The sequence below is a fragment of the Bidens hawaiensis genome, unplaced genomic scaffold (genome assembly GCF_021521415.1).
Source record: "Bidens hawaiensis isolate Kalapana, Puna unplaced genomic scaffold, B.hawaiensis_p1.1 tig00020908_1, whole genome shotgun sequence".
NCBI classification, from domain to species: Eukaryota; Viridiplantae; Streptophyta; class Magnoliopsida; order Asterales; family Asteraceae; genus Bidens; species Bidens hawaiensis.
In genome coordinates this window covers 118089-133814 of record NW_027493224.1, presented here as the reverse complement: position 1 = coordinate 133814, position 15726 = coordinate 118089, and the positions used below count along the sequence as shown (strand labels likewise).

Here is a 15726-nt window from a genome sequence, read left to right as displayed (position 1 = left end):
AATGACCTTCACCTTCCTTTCAAGCTGATTTTCCATCTTTAATACATAGGATCTGATCAGGTCTGGGGTTTCATCCTTACTGCCTAAGAAGTATACCCAAGTAAATCTTGAATAATCATCAGTGATCACCAGGCAGTATCTCTTCTTTCCAATACTTGGAACACTTAATGGACCAAATAGATCCATGTGTAAGAGTTCCAATACCTCATCAATTGTGTTTATCATTTTGCTTTTATGCAAGGATTTATGTTGTTTGCCTTTAAGGCAAGATGTGCATTTTTCTTCCAATTTGAACTCTCTTGTTGGAAGGCCAACAACATGTTCAATCTTCACAAGTTTGTTCATGTTCTTTAAATTTACATGACACATCTTCCTATGCCATAACTTTGTTTCATTTTCAGTTGCTTTGGACACAAAGCATGAACCACCTCTTGAAGTTGCAGTGTTCATTCTTAGTTCATAGAGGTTGCCATTTCTTGGAGCCATCATCATTATCAATTCAGTTGGAATCACAAACTCTGGCTTCAAGATCAGGCAGTGTTCATCATTGAAGGCTACCTTGTATCCTTTGTCACAGACTTGAGAAATGCTCAGCAGATTGTACTGAAGTCCTTCAACATGTAGAACATTCTCAAAGGATACCTTGCCATTTGTGAGTGTTCCTCTTCCAACAATCTTTCCTCCGTTCTCATCACTTCCAAAGGCAACTGGTCCTTCATACTTCTTTTCATAATTTATCAGTGCACTATTGTCACATATCATGTGCCTGGAACATCCACTGTCTATGTACCATAAATCATTGTTGTTCAAGGATTGTTCCTACACAACCATATAAAACAAAAATTAGTTGGACTCTGAGTTACAAACTGCATGAGTTTGTAATTCAGTATCAGAGGAAGATTCATCAGCAGTTGGAACTGGAACTGGAGGTGGATCTTCATACACAACTTCACATTCTTCATCTGTGTCTGAATCTGATCCAGTGGACACAGTTGATGATTTTATGTTGTTCTTAAGTTGTTCAATCACTCTGTCTTTCCACTCATTCACCTCCTTCTTTGTCTTCCATTGGAACCCTCTTGGTTCATACCCCTGTTTCAATAAAAACTTTTCATCACCATTAAGAACACCTGGTCTCATTTTACCTTTTCCCTTATCAAAGGACCTCTTGTTCTTTTCAGCTTTGTTCGGCACTTGCCCATTTTCCTTAATCTTCAGAATTGTCTTGAGCCTTTTTTAAAAAACTTGCTTTTGCTTCTCATCTTCAGATGAACTCTTGTTTCCATTTAAGTACCTTTCATACATCTCTTTGTAACTTTTCATATCGAAACCACATACCACATCAGGAATATCAAAGGTGTCTTCAAGTATCCAGCAAGAATTAGTGTGATGTCCATAGGCATCACATTTCTTGCAAAAGACCTTGGCAAAGCTTCCCATGTCTTCAATCAGCTTCATGTCTTTGATTCTGTCACTTGGTGATGTCAAAGCCTAATGAGGTCTTTGGACACAGGGTGTTTGAGAAATTCATCTTTATCAGCTTACAGAGGTCAATTGTTTGTGGATACTTTTCTTTGACAAAGACAATTTTCTTCAGCTTTGATGAAGTTCTAGAAGAGCTTCCCTGTTGTTCTTTTGAGTGTCTCCTCATTGGCACATAATCCACATTCCCAATGTCAAATAATTCATGGTTAGAGAAAACTGGATAAATTGGTGAATGTGACTGATCATAGGAAGATTTCATAGTTTCTTCTGTTCTTTTCTTAATAACAGGCTATGGTTTTGCACTTATGTCAAACACTACGTGTTCTCTTCTCATCTTCTCATAGTGCTTTTTCAACTTTGGAGTCATCGGTGGTAGAAGAGGAATCTTGTCATTTTTCTATTTGCTTGATCTTTTCTTCTTCTTGCTCTTAGATGACATAGAGCTCCCACACTTACAGTTACTATCTTCACTAGAGTACTCACTCCACTTCTTCTTCTCACCTTCAATCTTTTCAGTTTTCTCAATCTCTTGCTTCTCACTCTGCTTTACTACAAATTCTCCATCTTTGTCCACAAATACATCAACATACTGTTTGACAAAGTCAGCCTTATCATCAAAGACATTCTTGAACTGTTTAAGATACTCACTTCTGTTCTCCTTGTCTACCTTCAGTGGGTAGCTATCACAAAAAGGTGGTGGCACCTTTTTATACTTTTCTTCTTCAGTCATTTTGTCCACATAACCCACAATGTTGCCAGTAGAAACAAGGTTCTTTAAGAATTCAATTTGTATCAACAATTCAGCATTCTTCAGTTTTTCTTCAGCATACATCTTCTTCAACCCTTCAATTTCAATTGTCATTCTTGTTTGGGTTTGGTATGTCATCAGACAATCCTCTTCAAGCCCTTTGATTTGACTTTCATATGTTGCTTCACTTGCTTCATAAACATTCAAGAACACTTCCTTTCTTCCACACTCAGTTTTCCACTTCCCAATATCCTGATTTAATTCACCAATTGTAATAAGAAGATCAAAAATTGAAATATCGGATTGTACCTGTGCATTTGAGGATTCAGCCTTGTCATGCACTTTGGCCATGAATGCAACATTTGCCTTCTCCATTTCGGCAGCATGATTGCTCCAATCAAATTCTCCATCCTTTGGTACCCTGGTAACAGCTACATTTCCTTGATCTCTCTGCTGGTTCACATTGTTTTGAGTAGTTCTGTTCTGATTTGTGTGAACCTGTATTTGATTGTTTCTTTGTGGTTGAAATGTTTGTTGCTGAGTTCTGTTATGATTTTGATACTGGTTTTGGTTGGAAATCTGATTTCTCTGTTGGAAGTTTTGATTCTGGTTCTGACAAAATTGATTCTGGTTAACTTGATTGCCGACTTGCTTTGGCATGTTACACTCTCTAGCAAAATAACCTGGTTGTTGATAGTTATAACAGATGGCTTTTGATTTGTCAAAGTCAATTCTTTCATTTGGTCCATTGAAACTTGTTATGCCAGTTCTGTTATATAACCTTTTGCTTCTGACTGCCAACATGGCTGCCTGCCATTTTATGTCCATTTCTTCTAAGTCATTAGCATCGATTTGCTCAAGATCTCCTGCACAATACTTGTGTTGATCAGGTTCTTGGCAACAAAAGCATGGTATGACTCAGTAAACATAAAGAACAATGCTTGATAATCTGTTCCTTGAGCATTATTGTTATGCAGAAATGCTGACTGCCAATTTGCTGCAGAGGGAGTGTCATCTTCAATCAGCTGAACATTGAATCTGGATTGTCCACTGCAAGTTGAACTTGTGTCTGATGGTTCCTCAATGATAGGCTGATGAGTCTTGATTGTGAGGTTGCCCATTGGTGCTACAAGAGCATTGTTCACTTAAAAGCTTGGCATGTCCTCCCTAATCATATGGTTCTCTATCATCTCATGTTCTGCAGCCTTGAGAAAGGCAATCACATCATCTAACTTGAAGTTCGGAAAACTGGCTTTTTCCTTGATAAACTTGCTAGCAGTGTACCATTCTCCTGACAATGATGATAAAAGCTTTTTGTTCAGCTCAAAGTCAGAGATTTGTAAATCAGTTGTTTTTATGTCGTTCACAATTGTCATAAACCTCTGTAACACTGATTTCAACCTTTCCCCGTCCTTAAACTTGAACCTGTCCAATTGTTGCTTCAGTCTGTTTTTCTTGATGTCTCTAAGTTCAGTATTCCCTTCAAACATTTCGATAACTACATCATACATATCCTTTGCGGTTTTATGATGATTGACAGTTGCCAAAATTTCCCAAGAAAGTCCTAACTTTAGCATAGACAAAGCCTTATCATCTCGTTTCTTCATTTTTACCTCAATCGTGGCATTGTTGTTTGCAGCAGTTGAGGGAACATAGTTTCCATCAGTGATGGAGTTCCAAAGCTCTGGGTCGTTGTAGTTTACCACTGCTTCGAATAGCACCTTCAATTTAATGAAGTTTTCTTGTCCAATCAGCCTTAGAATCTTGTTGGTGGAAACTTCCTGGTCTTCCATTGTTACCAGATCTGAGTTTTCTAATAGAAAGCAAAGCTTCAAGCTTTGTCACACACCTTCAGTCCCGTGGCCTTTAGCGAGCTAATCAAGCTCTGATACCACTTGTCAGGACTGTGAATCGGGTGAAACCTTTTAGAGGTTGACAAGAACACACCGATTCGAATACCCAAAGACCTATTGAATATCCCGACGGAATCAGGATATCCAACGAGTGGGAACGAAGGAGTGTAAATAGTAAACACAAAACAATAATAGATAATCAATAAATGCTTATTCAAAGACAAAGATTCACTGTATTAAATGATTCATTAACGAAACAGTGAAAGGAATGTCTAGAGTTTTGTGTGACGGCGGCGGCTGTACGAGGAAAAACAAAAGGAATATTCTTTGGAATGTTTTTCGTATTCAGTGTGTGCCAGCCTGTATTACGTCTGGAAATCCGTGTCCTAAAAGGTATCCTATGACCCCTATTTATAGACCCTGAATTCCTTCTAGAAGTTCCTAATCATTACATAATGAAATACAAAATAATACAAGTGTTGAGTCCTCGAGCAAGATAACAATCTTGCTCGAGCAAGCTCACTATGACAGGTATGCTCGATGTGTGTCCTCGAGCATACTTTACTTAGAATATCTTCAGTGAAGATATTCCCTTCCAGTAGACTTCATTCTTCTTGACTGGTCCATGCTTTGCTCGAACTAGTCCATCGAGCAAGCTCATTCTTCTTGATGTCTTCAGCTTTTCTTATTCAGCAATCTTTAGCATGCTCAGATGTAAATCTTGCTCGTGAACTGAACTGTGCTCGAAGTCCTTGCTTTGATCACTTGACATCTTCTTATTGCATCCTTGCTTGTCCCCATGTGCTCGATCATCCTTTGCTCGCTCGATTGGAAATCCATGCTCGATAGAAGAATACTCTTGCTCATTGAAGTGTAGCTTGCTCGAAGCCTTAACACTTAGAAGAATCAACCATTTAAGGTTCTGAAGACCTTGCTCGAAGTAGTAAAACCATGCTCGATCGTCTAGGCTTGCTCGAAGTCCATACTTAGCCGTTTTCTCAGGAGGTTGAGAAGATTCCAATCTTCCTTATCAAAAATCCGACCCAACAGACACTATCAATAGTTTGATAGTCGGGTCTCGACGACATCATATATTCGGCTAAGAACTGATTACAACGAGCTATGGTTGCTAGAAATCAACGAGAGGAGTTTTCTGAGTTTAAGATGATGATTACTTCAAGAACTCCGACGAGATTGATACAAATCTTCAATGCAAAGTAGGAGAGAAGAAAGAGAATCGACGGATATATATACTAGTGGCATTTAATGTGATAAACAGTAAAAAGCAACCATCTGCCAATCAGATCGTGACACATCAGGCGGGAAACCAAAAGTCTGAAATTCAAAATCCCGAGGTACAGCTGTCCACAACTTGCATACTTGTCACATCCTATTCCTATGGAGAAGCAGACCTGTCACGTCAATCAAGCCTCCAAAAATAATCGGCGACTACTTAGTTCCACGTAACAAGACAAACTAAATGTTTTGGCTGACAAGTTAGACACTGATAGGGGTCAAGTTACAAGAAAAAGACAAGTCACAAAGTCGCACAGGGAGGTCACGGACAACAATACTATCCGCGATCAAGATAATCTTCCTGATAAAGACGAAGAGACACTCCAAATACAATAAGTTCAACACAATAAGTGAAAAAGATAGTTTCATTTCATTCATGTACAAAATTTACAAAGGAAAATAAGGAAATACATTGACAACATCATGATATATTCCTAATCTTCCTTGGGAGCTTCCTTGCCTTCAGCTTCCGCGAGCAGCCGGTTCACGTGAAGGCGCAGCTCACCAACACAGGTGGGCTCACGGCGGTTCTCCTCAATGTACTTCAAGATGTCAAAAGAGAGGTTATCGAAGGAATCGAGATGCGCATCGTATTCCTTTTGACAACCTTGGCCATGAAGTTCGAACTCGGCGGACGGGCGCCCCTCGCGAGCCATGGTACAGCCTTCTTCAAAACCGGCTTGGCGACCCACCCGCGACGAACTGATCATCAGGTCAGCAAGACAATCCCCAAGTTCAGGCCCTTCCTTGATGAGCTTGATAATCTGGTACAAGAAAAAGTTAGCATGATATTTCACAAAACAAACATAAGGTTGAAGTATTTACCTTGGGGATGCCAAATTTGAGAAGCCATCGCCTTTCGTCTGTGGCATCGATGAAGGACTTTTCCAGACCCTCCTTCTCTTCGGAAACAGAGGCAAGGCGGTTTTCCTTCTCCTTCACCTCATCTACGAGCCTCCGGACCTCCTCGTCCCGGGCGGAGATGAACTTGATTTGAGCAGCTATCCGCTCCTCCAAGCGTTTGTTCTCATCTCAGACAGCCTGGAGGGCAGCTTCTTTTTCCTTGGTCTCCGCCCGGACATCATCGCTAGGTGCTTCAGCTTCAGCCATGCAGCTAACAGCACGCACGAGGTCGGTTTCCCCAGTGACCCAACCCTTAAAAAACTCACGACTAGTTGACAACACATTAGCCATATGATAGCTAAGTGCCTACACCAAACTAGCCTGAGTTTGGGAATGTATCCGGTTACACTCAGAGGGTGGGAGGCAATGCTCAAAGAACTCTTGGCACACACGCAGATCTGTAAAGAGCGCGTCCGGACCAAGGTTCCATGAGGGACAAAAAAGGGAATCCTCTTGATCTTGGGATAAAGGATTCGAAGATTCCCCCTTTTCACCCGTGGAAACTGGAGGGGTTACAGTTGTATCCTTGGGAAGCATAACCTCCGTTTCCACCACCACCTCAGGGGGCTGTAGGCTGATATCCTCGCCATCTCCTGCTTGCAAAATCTCTGGAGGTGGAGAAGGCGGGCGAGGAACAATGATGGCTGCTAATCCAGAAACAAAAGGTTAACAATATTCACAACATGAAGCTGAGAAGATAAAACACTTTCAGTTACCTGAAGGCTGTCGGATGGTGATCCTCTTCTTGACCCAGTCCTGGAGCCGAGTCAGTTTAATCTTCTTGAGAGAAGGACCCCCCCCCCAACTTTGGTTGCCTCACCACCAGCGGGTCCCTCGGCACCTCCGGTCGCCTCCCCACCTGTGGGATCAGGAGGCGTCTTGGATACCTCCCCACCAGCAGGATCCTCGGTGTCCTCAGTAGCCTCCCCACCAGCGGGTTCATCGGCATCGGAATCTTTATTAAGGCCGGATACACCAGTGGTATCCGCTCTCCTTTTATTGCGGCGAACTAGATCTGCATAGCATGCAATACGCCAGCATGAAAACTTTCCGGGGTACAGGACGGGGAGCCCTCGCTAGTTGAGTCCTCATTGGAGGACTCTTCACTAGAAGAAAGGACTATCGTCCCATCTGGGTGCATAAAAGTAAGTGGTTTAGGGTTCAGAATGTACACACCTTGGGCCACAACAAACTCATTGACAACGAGCTCGGTACGACCGCGCGTCAGAAAGAGAAACCTTCCCTTGGTATGGTCAAGAATAGGTTCCTGATCGATCTCCAGAGGCATTCAGAACATGTTCCCTTCAACGGTGGGACCAAGAACTTCAAAAAACGAGTTCCCCTCTGAAACAAAGGCAAAAGAAAAAGATATATAAGGAAAAAGTACAACAAGCGCCAAAAGAAGCAAAGATATGAGAACTTACTTCCATCATCCCTGGAAAAATAAGGATACTCATTTGGGTACGGCCACAAACGGCTCATCCCACTTGTACTAATGCAGACTCAAGGATAAGACCCATGGGAGTCGGAGTCTTCGTTAGCTTGGTATACCACTCCTGACTTTCTGTATCAGCAACCGGAAGGTGGTTGAATTTGTCAGTTAGCGAGTGGCGGGTCATCACCATAGGAATAACATCAGCATTGATTCAGAAAAATTTGTTCTTCCACTCATGGGCGCTCTGCTGGGGGTTCGGTTCCTATCAGCTTCTTCTAAACAATGAAGCTAAACCAGCTCCCGCCGACCTGGATCTTATAGATCGCAAGAATGCGGTCTACAGTAGGCTCCACCTCGAGAGCCCGACAACAGAACTCGAAATGCTTAAGCCTGAAAATCCCAAACAGATGCATCTGAGATATATGGATCCCGGTAACATCAAGAAAGTCACTCACAAATCTCGTGATCGGCAAACGGAAGTTGCCGGTGGTGAACGATTCGCCATAAAGGGCAATCTTGCCGGCTGGAGGATTATCGGCCGTTGATCCTGGGGAAGGGAGCTCTGGCTCCCATTCCGGCGCTAACCCATACAAGTTAACGATATCTTGGAAGTCCGTCCGTCGCCTTCCAATTAATCTGGATGTTCTCCACAAGGGTTTTTGACCCATCTTTCTTACTTCTCCCGTCTTTTTTACCGCCGACCATGGTGGTCAGAATAATGTTAAGGCAAATGAAGAAGAGAAAACAGATGAAGATGAAAAGATTTGGAGAAAATTATTGCAAGTAAATCGTAAAGTGAACCGCCTTCCCCTATATATACACAGCGCAATTAATGCGAAAGATAGGGATACAGCTCACACTCCGGAACTGTCCAACCTGAAGAAGACACGTTAGGTGGGAACTGACAAAACAAAATGATTTTGAATCAGTCGCCTAGAAATTCGTGCACCTACCTCGAGCACCACTCTTGACATGACTCAGATGGGAGATGTCACATCGCAGACGACAAAACAGTACCCTAGTCCAAAAGCAACAGGAATCCCAAGGGTCAACAATTACAACCCGCAACAAGGGATCAGGACAGAGTCCATAATTCCACCCGCGACATCGCATCGCGGAAGCAACAATGGACTGGGGGGACTTATAGAGGTAGGCTAGCAAAACCACCCGTGGATCTCTTATCCAACCCGCGGATCATCAAAAGACATCTGCGCAAGGAATACAAACTATCCGCGGACTCCTTATCTGACCCGCTGATCATCAAAATACATCCGCACGAGGAACACGTGGACTAGCAAAGCCATCCACAATCCAAGACATGTTTCGCGGATCTCCATTATAACCCGCGGATCACCAAATGAGCATTCACGGAAGGAATCCGTAAACAATACAAGGGACTCATCACACGTATGATCCCCACGTGATATGGGAGAGCAGTTGTAACAAACTACTCTAGAAGATTCCCTCAATACCCCTTGATAGCGACACCAACCAACGGAAAGATGACACCTGGACACAATGGCCATCCCACAAACGGGCACAGATAATGGACGTCCCATAACCGCGACCAGGCTGTCACATCCTGTAAAGGCTCGACACGTGTCCATTCAGGTAGAGAGGGAATACTTACATAGTGACAACTCCACCAATCACCTTCCCCCACCTTCGGCTATAAATACTAAGATCATCCCTTCGAGGTATTCATTCACTCTCACACTCTCAAGCCTCACGCAACATATTGATACTCGTATTATTTCCGATCAAAATACAGTACTGATTCTCACGCCGGAGAGTGGTTACGGGAAGACCCCGCATCGTGTTCTTCCCGTGACGAGACTCACGGTGTTTTGTTTTGCAGGCAGATAGCTGGATCTGACGCCATTGTTACTCAGTAGACTCACTTGGGGTAAACGTAAGTCCGGACTGTCCTTTTCGGACTTGTGTTTCTTCAATTATTATTATTATTATTATTATTATTATTATTATTTATTTTCGTATCTTTTTACACATACAGCACACACACGAGCACTTTGAAATTTCTAACTTTTTGTCATATTATTATTATTATTTATTTATCATTATTAGACGGTACCAATTGTGTAGCATCCGTTTCGAAGTCCCTTGTTTTAATTAATCATTTTACTTATTTACTTACTCGTTTAATAATATTTCAAATATAATTCATATTTAATTTTTACCCTCAGAAAGGGGCGTTACACGTTAGGTTATAATAATAAAATAATATAAATCGTCAAAATTTTCGTTAAGACTTAAGGTAACTTTAAAATAAATCAAATGCTATAAAATAATAAAAGATATAATAAAATAATGCATATTCTCAAAACTTAAACTATATAACTTTAATATCCCGTTAGTTAGTTTTTAAGTTTTTGTATTTATCTTATTCATAGTTCGTGAGGTTCAACCGTTTCGACTTCTTGGACGCATTTTCGGCTTTTATTCTTATTTTCGCTTCAATATCAAAGGTGAGTTTCTCACACCCACTTTTTAAACGCTTTTACATTTTGGGTGTAGTATGTATTTCCTATTAAAGGCATTTACTTAGTTATTCATTTTCATACTACAATTCGTAATATGGACTTGTGTGCTTACTTGACTACTTGCTTCAATTTCAACTTCAATTTCGAGTGATAAGTATGATTATACGTCCCCCTTGCATTCAGGACCGTCGTGTTTCAAAAAACCAAAAAATTAACCGTCGGTTAATGCTTCGTTTCGATTTTTCGGCTAATTTGGTTTTCCTAGTGATCACACGGGGGTAACCGCGGGGGCCATGGCCATCTCTCTCGAAACCACTAGCCTGCCTGCCTGCCTGCCTTCCTTGTTATTAGTTAAATAAATATCCAAAGAAACCCTAATCAACCCCCTTTGATTCATGGAGCGGATCGTCGGAGACAAGTACAAGCTCGGCCGTAAAATCGGAAGCGGATCCTTCGGTGAAATCTTTCTAGGTCCTCCTCCTCCTCCTCTTATTATTATTATTATTAGTTTCTTATTCCTAATTCCATTTTTCTGATTTCCAGCTACCAACATCGATACTCGTGAAATCGTTGCTGTTAAAATGGTAATACTAATGCTGCTTATTGCTTTAGCTTTAGCTTAGGGTTTTGGTTTATGTGATTGAATTTCAGTATTGACATTGAATGATTATGATTGATAGGAGAATAGGCAGACTAAGCACCCACAACTACTGTATGAGGCCAAGCTCTATAATCATCTACAGGGAGTAGGTATGCTTTCATTTCATTTTCTCAAGCATGAGTAGGAATATAACACATTATCTAATTCTTTTTGTTGCAGTTGGTGTTGCTCGCATCCATTGGTCTGGAGTTGATGCTCAGGACAATGTGCTTGTTCTTGACCTTCTAGGGCCCAGTCTCGAGGATCTCTTTGTTTATTGTGGAAGGAAGTTTTCACTGAAAACAGTTCTCATGTTAGCTGATCAAATGGTAATTTCTTTCACTTTGATACACCGTTTAGGCTATGTGTGTAAGTGTTGGAATGGACTAATCATGATGACATCCCGTGTTTTCTGATTTTACTTACTTTTATTATTTTCGCAGCTTACAAGAATAGAACTCATGCATGCTAAAGGGTTTCTGCATAGAGACTTGAAACCAGATAATTTTCTGATGGGTCTAGGCAGGAAAGCGAATCAGGTAATTCTCGCCACTATTTATCCGAATGCAACCTTATGCGAGTGATGATGTATGATTTGACCTTCTACTAATGCCACCAACATTTATCTCTTTTCAGGTCTATGTTATTGATTTTGGACTTGCTAAAAGATACCATGATCCTGCTACAAGCTCTCATATTCCTTACAAGTATGATTTCGCTTAAAATTATGCTCTCGTGTTTTAGATGTCGTATGCTTCTTAGATCTTTCATTGTCTTATTTAAGTACCATATTTCCCCAAGTTCACATCTTTAATAAAACAAATTCATGAAGCTTGAAGTGTCTGTGTGCTTTCTGCTTATATTCAAGATTCCATCTTATAATCAATAGGCTTGGTATTATTAAATTTGATACCATCTTATATGCGATATGCTAGTAAAGTAGTAAGCAAATCATAAGCTTGTAGGGAAACAAAAACTCAACAGAATACCATTAGATTATCATTTGTATTACATATACTTCTTGAGTATTGTATCTTGTCTTTTTGAACTTCTGTTTTGTGCTAACCTGACCACTATCTCTTATTATATATACACACAGAGAGAACAAAAATTTGACAGGGACTGCACGTTATGCTAGCTGTAATACTCACCTGGGAATCGGTACATGATCTTTGTTCTATCATAACATTTTTCTTGCATTTTGATATTTCATTATTCATATTAGCTTCTCTTCTTGACATATTAATTCTAAATCCAGAACAAAGTCGGCGTGATGACCTGGAGTCTCTTGGCTATGTTTTCCTATACTTTTTGAGAGGGAGGTATGTGCTAAAAACATGTTTTTGATTCAAAATGATTGCTTTTGTGGTTTGCTGCAACTGAACACATATTTGGAACTCTGATTCTGTTAAAGGAAATTGTAATTTGAAAAGATTATGGTTGTTGTGTGCAGTCTGCCATGGCAGGGTCTAAAAGGCGCTACAAAGAAGCAAAAGTATGACAAAATACGTGAGAAGAAGGTATTGACTCCCATTGAGGTATGTTGCTCCCACAATATGAGCTATATGTAGTGGACTGTCATGTTGTACGTGCATGACAATTTTGTTTAAATTTTTTTATTTGGTAGGTATTATGCAAGTCTCATCACGTGGAGTTTGCATCTTACTTTCAATACTGTAGATCTTTGACATTTGAACAGCGACCTGATTATGGATTCTTGAAACGCCTTTTCCGTGATTTGTTTACCCGAGAAGGTGGAATAAATACCGATTCTTCTGTTCTTGCTGAGTTGATGCTTTATTATATTCTTTATTTATGTGTTGATTGATTTGATTTTCAGGATATGATTTTGATTATCTGTTTGATTGGACAATCTTGAAACACCAGAAGTCAGAAAATTCAAAACTACAACAACAGTCAACTGTTAGTATTTTAGTAGCACTAGTTTTTATCAGGGTGCAGTGAAATTCTTAATTTATTTGGTTGTTTTCATTAACGGTTTGATAATAATGCCAGAGTCGACCAGTTCCTGGAGTGATCAATCGAGCAATGCCGGTACATTCAAATAAGCGTCAAGGTACTTATCTATTTAGGGACTTTTACTATGTTATTTTTTACTAAAATGGCGCCCCTCATAAAAAGTTGTTTTATGTTTTTTTGTTACATACAACTTTTATTGGAACATGTATTTTGCATGTGTTTTGTCAGGATCCATGTATGTTAAAATGGTCAGTTTGGTTTATAAGTCATTACCAATAGGTCAAACTTTTAGAACTAAAAGAATAGCTAAAAAGGATCACGGGCAGACGGGCTGAACGGGTTAAGACGATTCAACCATCGCATGCTAATGTGTTTACAACCTCGTAAATGCTTTATGAAAAAAAGGTTGGATCATATATAAAATAGTTTTGTGATCGTATTTATTATGTAAACTAGGCTAGAAACCCGTGTATTACATAGGTTAAATAGATTTTTTTTTAAATATTTATGTTAAATAATATATCATATATTTCTCAAAAGTTGTTTTGAAAAATATTAAAGCATAGGGTCGGCAAAAGTGAAATTACACTAATTTTGATGTTATTTTACTAATCTCGTGAAAATAACGTTAAAAGTGGCGGCAGGTTAATCAAGCATCATGTGGTGGCGTGATAGCTGAAAGACAAGGGTACATGCACCAGTCGGCTGGTGTCCCGATGGTTGAGTGTTATGTACCTTATGTCTAAGGCTTGATGCAAAACTACTATCGAGCCGTTGGTCTCACTGGAAGCAGCCTCTCTATTCCTACGGGGTAGAGGTAAGGCTGTCTACATCTTACCCTCCTCAGACCCTACCATAGCTTTGCTATTGGTGGGATTTACTGAGTACGATGATGATGATATTAAAGCATAGGACTTATGGTGCAATCATGTTATTGCCAAATTAGAGAATCATTATTACTTTTTAGGATAGAGAGACAGGTTTCAACATCTAGACTTCACTAGAAACCGACACGTGGCATCCAATATTTAATAGGAGAGAGACGGGAAACCAACTTTTAGGTGGCCTACAAAGCTGACTCATGTCCCTCATTGTTTTCTTGCATTAGATATAGAAGATTATTTATAATTATTGAAAGAACACAAACGTTGGCAGGTTAGTGAAATTTTCTGATGGGCCATAAAATGAAACAGGCTGGTTAATTTGGGACCAAACACTTGATGTAATGTGTATTATTTTGGACCAAACATGTTGGTTAATTTAGGATCTTTCTTCCAAAAATGAAACACAAGATCAAAATAACCAGCCAGTATCATTTAGGGTTAGATCTTTATTCTTAGTTTGATTTTAAATAGTCACATGTATGTCATTTAGTTATAGTAGTTAATACTCTTCTTAATTATGAATATGAAGGGATCAATTGCGATGAAGGTGGAGCAACAGACCGAAGAAATCCAGCTCATCGTCCCGACATGCATAGTAAATCAAAAACACCATACGATCTTAATGATAATAATCCACATGGAAAACAAGTGAGTTCCCAAACATTTGATTAGCATGCAACATTTTCCCTTCCTTTTAGCAAGCATTTTCCCAATATTAACACTTGTGAGGCTTTTATTATTACAGATGATAAGTAGCACACCAAAGGCGCCTACCTCATTCTCCATAGGTGGCACAGTTAAAGTCAAACCAGATGACGATGGCGTTGGTAAAAAAGCAGCTTCAAGTAGTTGGATGCGATCGTTGCACCGTATTTCCTCAGCCAAATAATTCAGTTTGATTATTACTATTGCAACATTATGGGGAGAGGATTTACCAACAGCCTCTTCATAACATTTGTGATTATTTCATGCTTCTGCTCAGGATCTCTCATGTAATATCTTAAGGTGATTACTACGCACAACATGTTCAAGGGTGCTTAAGTTTTGTTTTCCAGTTAAGGTTTGATTGTTACATGGATAATGTTGTATATCCTTTCACAATTCCTTCTACTCATAATAGATTTATATGCTCTGACATTGTATTTGTTGGCTGGTTGTTTCATGACCAAGTTTCTTTCTTTCTAGTTTCTATGGTGCATTGTTTATACATATAGTGGGACGTTCCATACAAAACCAGTTTTAAGTAGAGAATCACGAAAACTTCATAAACACTTGTACATTTTTTGCTTTAACTGTGATACGTAAGGCACTGCTGCAAGTTATTATGCGGTTATCATGGTTCTCTTCTTAAATTTGTTTGTATGGAACACGGCCCTATACTTATTGCATATATATAATCTAAATCAGAGTTTGTTGATGTTTATTATCTTAGTTTTAACATAGGTACCAGAGTTCTTGCGAATTTGTATGCCATGATCACCTGAATCAGGTACTGGAGATGCATACCAGTCTATTAAGTATAAGTAGCCTAATGCAAACACACTTTGTTTCTTCTGATTTCATATTGTGTTTTTACTATCCAGGTTCTTGTATGAATGGAGTTCATAGGACACTGGGGTCACGTGCATGTGCATTATGCGGGGGTTCCAAGGTAATTAAAATATATATATTAATTAGTTATTTTTATCGTCACCAATTTGCATTGATATCTCTTATGCAATGCGTATTTTTTAATCTATAGGCAATGCATAATGATATCTCTTAGTCAAGCACAGTATATGAAGCTCAGGCTCGTTTATTAAACAAGCTTCTAGGCTTGGGGTTGTTTATGTTCGGCTTGATTTGAGCTTTTAGCGAGCCAATCTTGAGTAGCTCACAGACTACTTGGGTCGTGCTTTTACTTCAATCAAGCACTTTATATTTTTTTCTAAATACTCATGTACTCCTATAAAAACAAAGAATTACACCTAGTAACTTGGAAGATGTAAAACATGTTCCTGG

At 39.7% G+C, this 15726-nt stretch overlaps 1 protein-coding gene across 3 annotated transcripts; it reads left to right on the top strand.

Annotated features, from left to right (window-relative positions):
* The first annotated feature begins 10616 nt into the window (after positions 1-10616).
* Positions 10617-15309, top strand: LOC143562088 (uncharacterized). 3 transcript variants are annotated; one of them, XR_013140418.1, is made up of 15 exons: positions 10617-10692; positions 10765-10805; positions 10902-10971; positions 11042-11190; positions 11305-11400; positions 11498-11568; positions 11961-12022; positions 12120-12183; positions 12315-12399; positions 12489-12615; positions 12702-12784; positions 12878-12938; positions 14255-14373; positions 14471-14730; positions 15169-15309. XR_013140418.1 is itself a non-coding variant. In XM_077049999.1 (14 exons), the coding sequence occupies exons 1-14, from the start codon at positions 10617-10619 to the stop codon at positions 14612-14614; spliced, it is 1248 nt and encodes a 415-aa protein (XP_076906114.1). In that variant the 3' UTR covers positions 14615-15027. The 3 variants fall into 3 exon arrangements, 1 of the variants encoding a protein (XP_076906114.1); XR_013140419.1 differs by having other exon boundaries at positions 15158-15188; XM_077049999.1 differs by lacking the exon at positions 15169-15309 and having other exon boundaries at positions 14471-15027.
* The last annotated feature ends 417 nt before the right edge of the window (positions 15310-15726 follow it).

Excerpts from the sequence above, each read along its gene's own strand:
- LOC143562088 (XM_077049999.1), top strand. The coding sequence starts at position 10,617 with ATGGAGCGGATCGTCGGAGACAAGTACAAGCTCGGCCGTAAAATCGGA. Across the intron at positions 11,569-11,960 it reads AGCTCTCATATTCCTTACAA|AGAGAACAAAAATTTGACAG; the intron begins GTATGATTTCGC and ends ATATACACACAG. Across the intron at positions 12,023-12,119 it reads TAATACTCACCTGGGAATCG|AACAAAGTCGGCGTGATGAC; the intron begins GTACATGATCTT and ends TTCTAAATCCAG.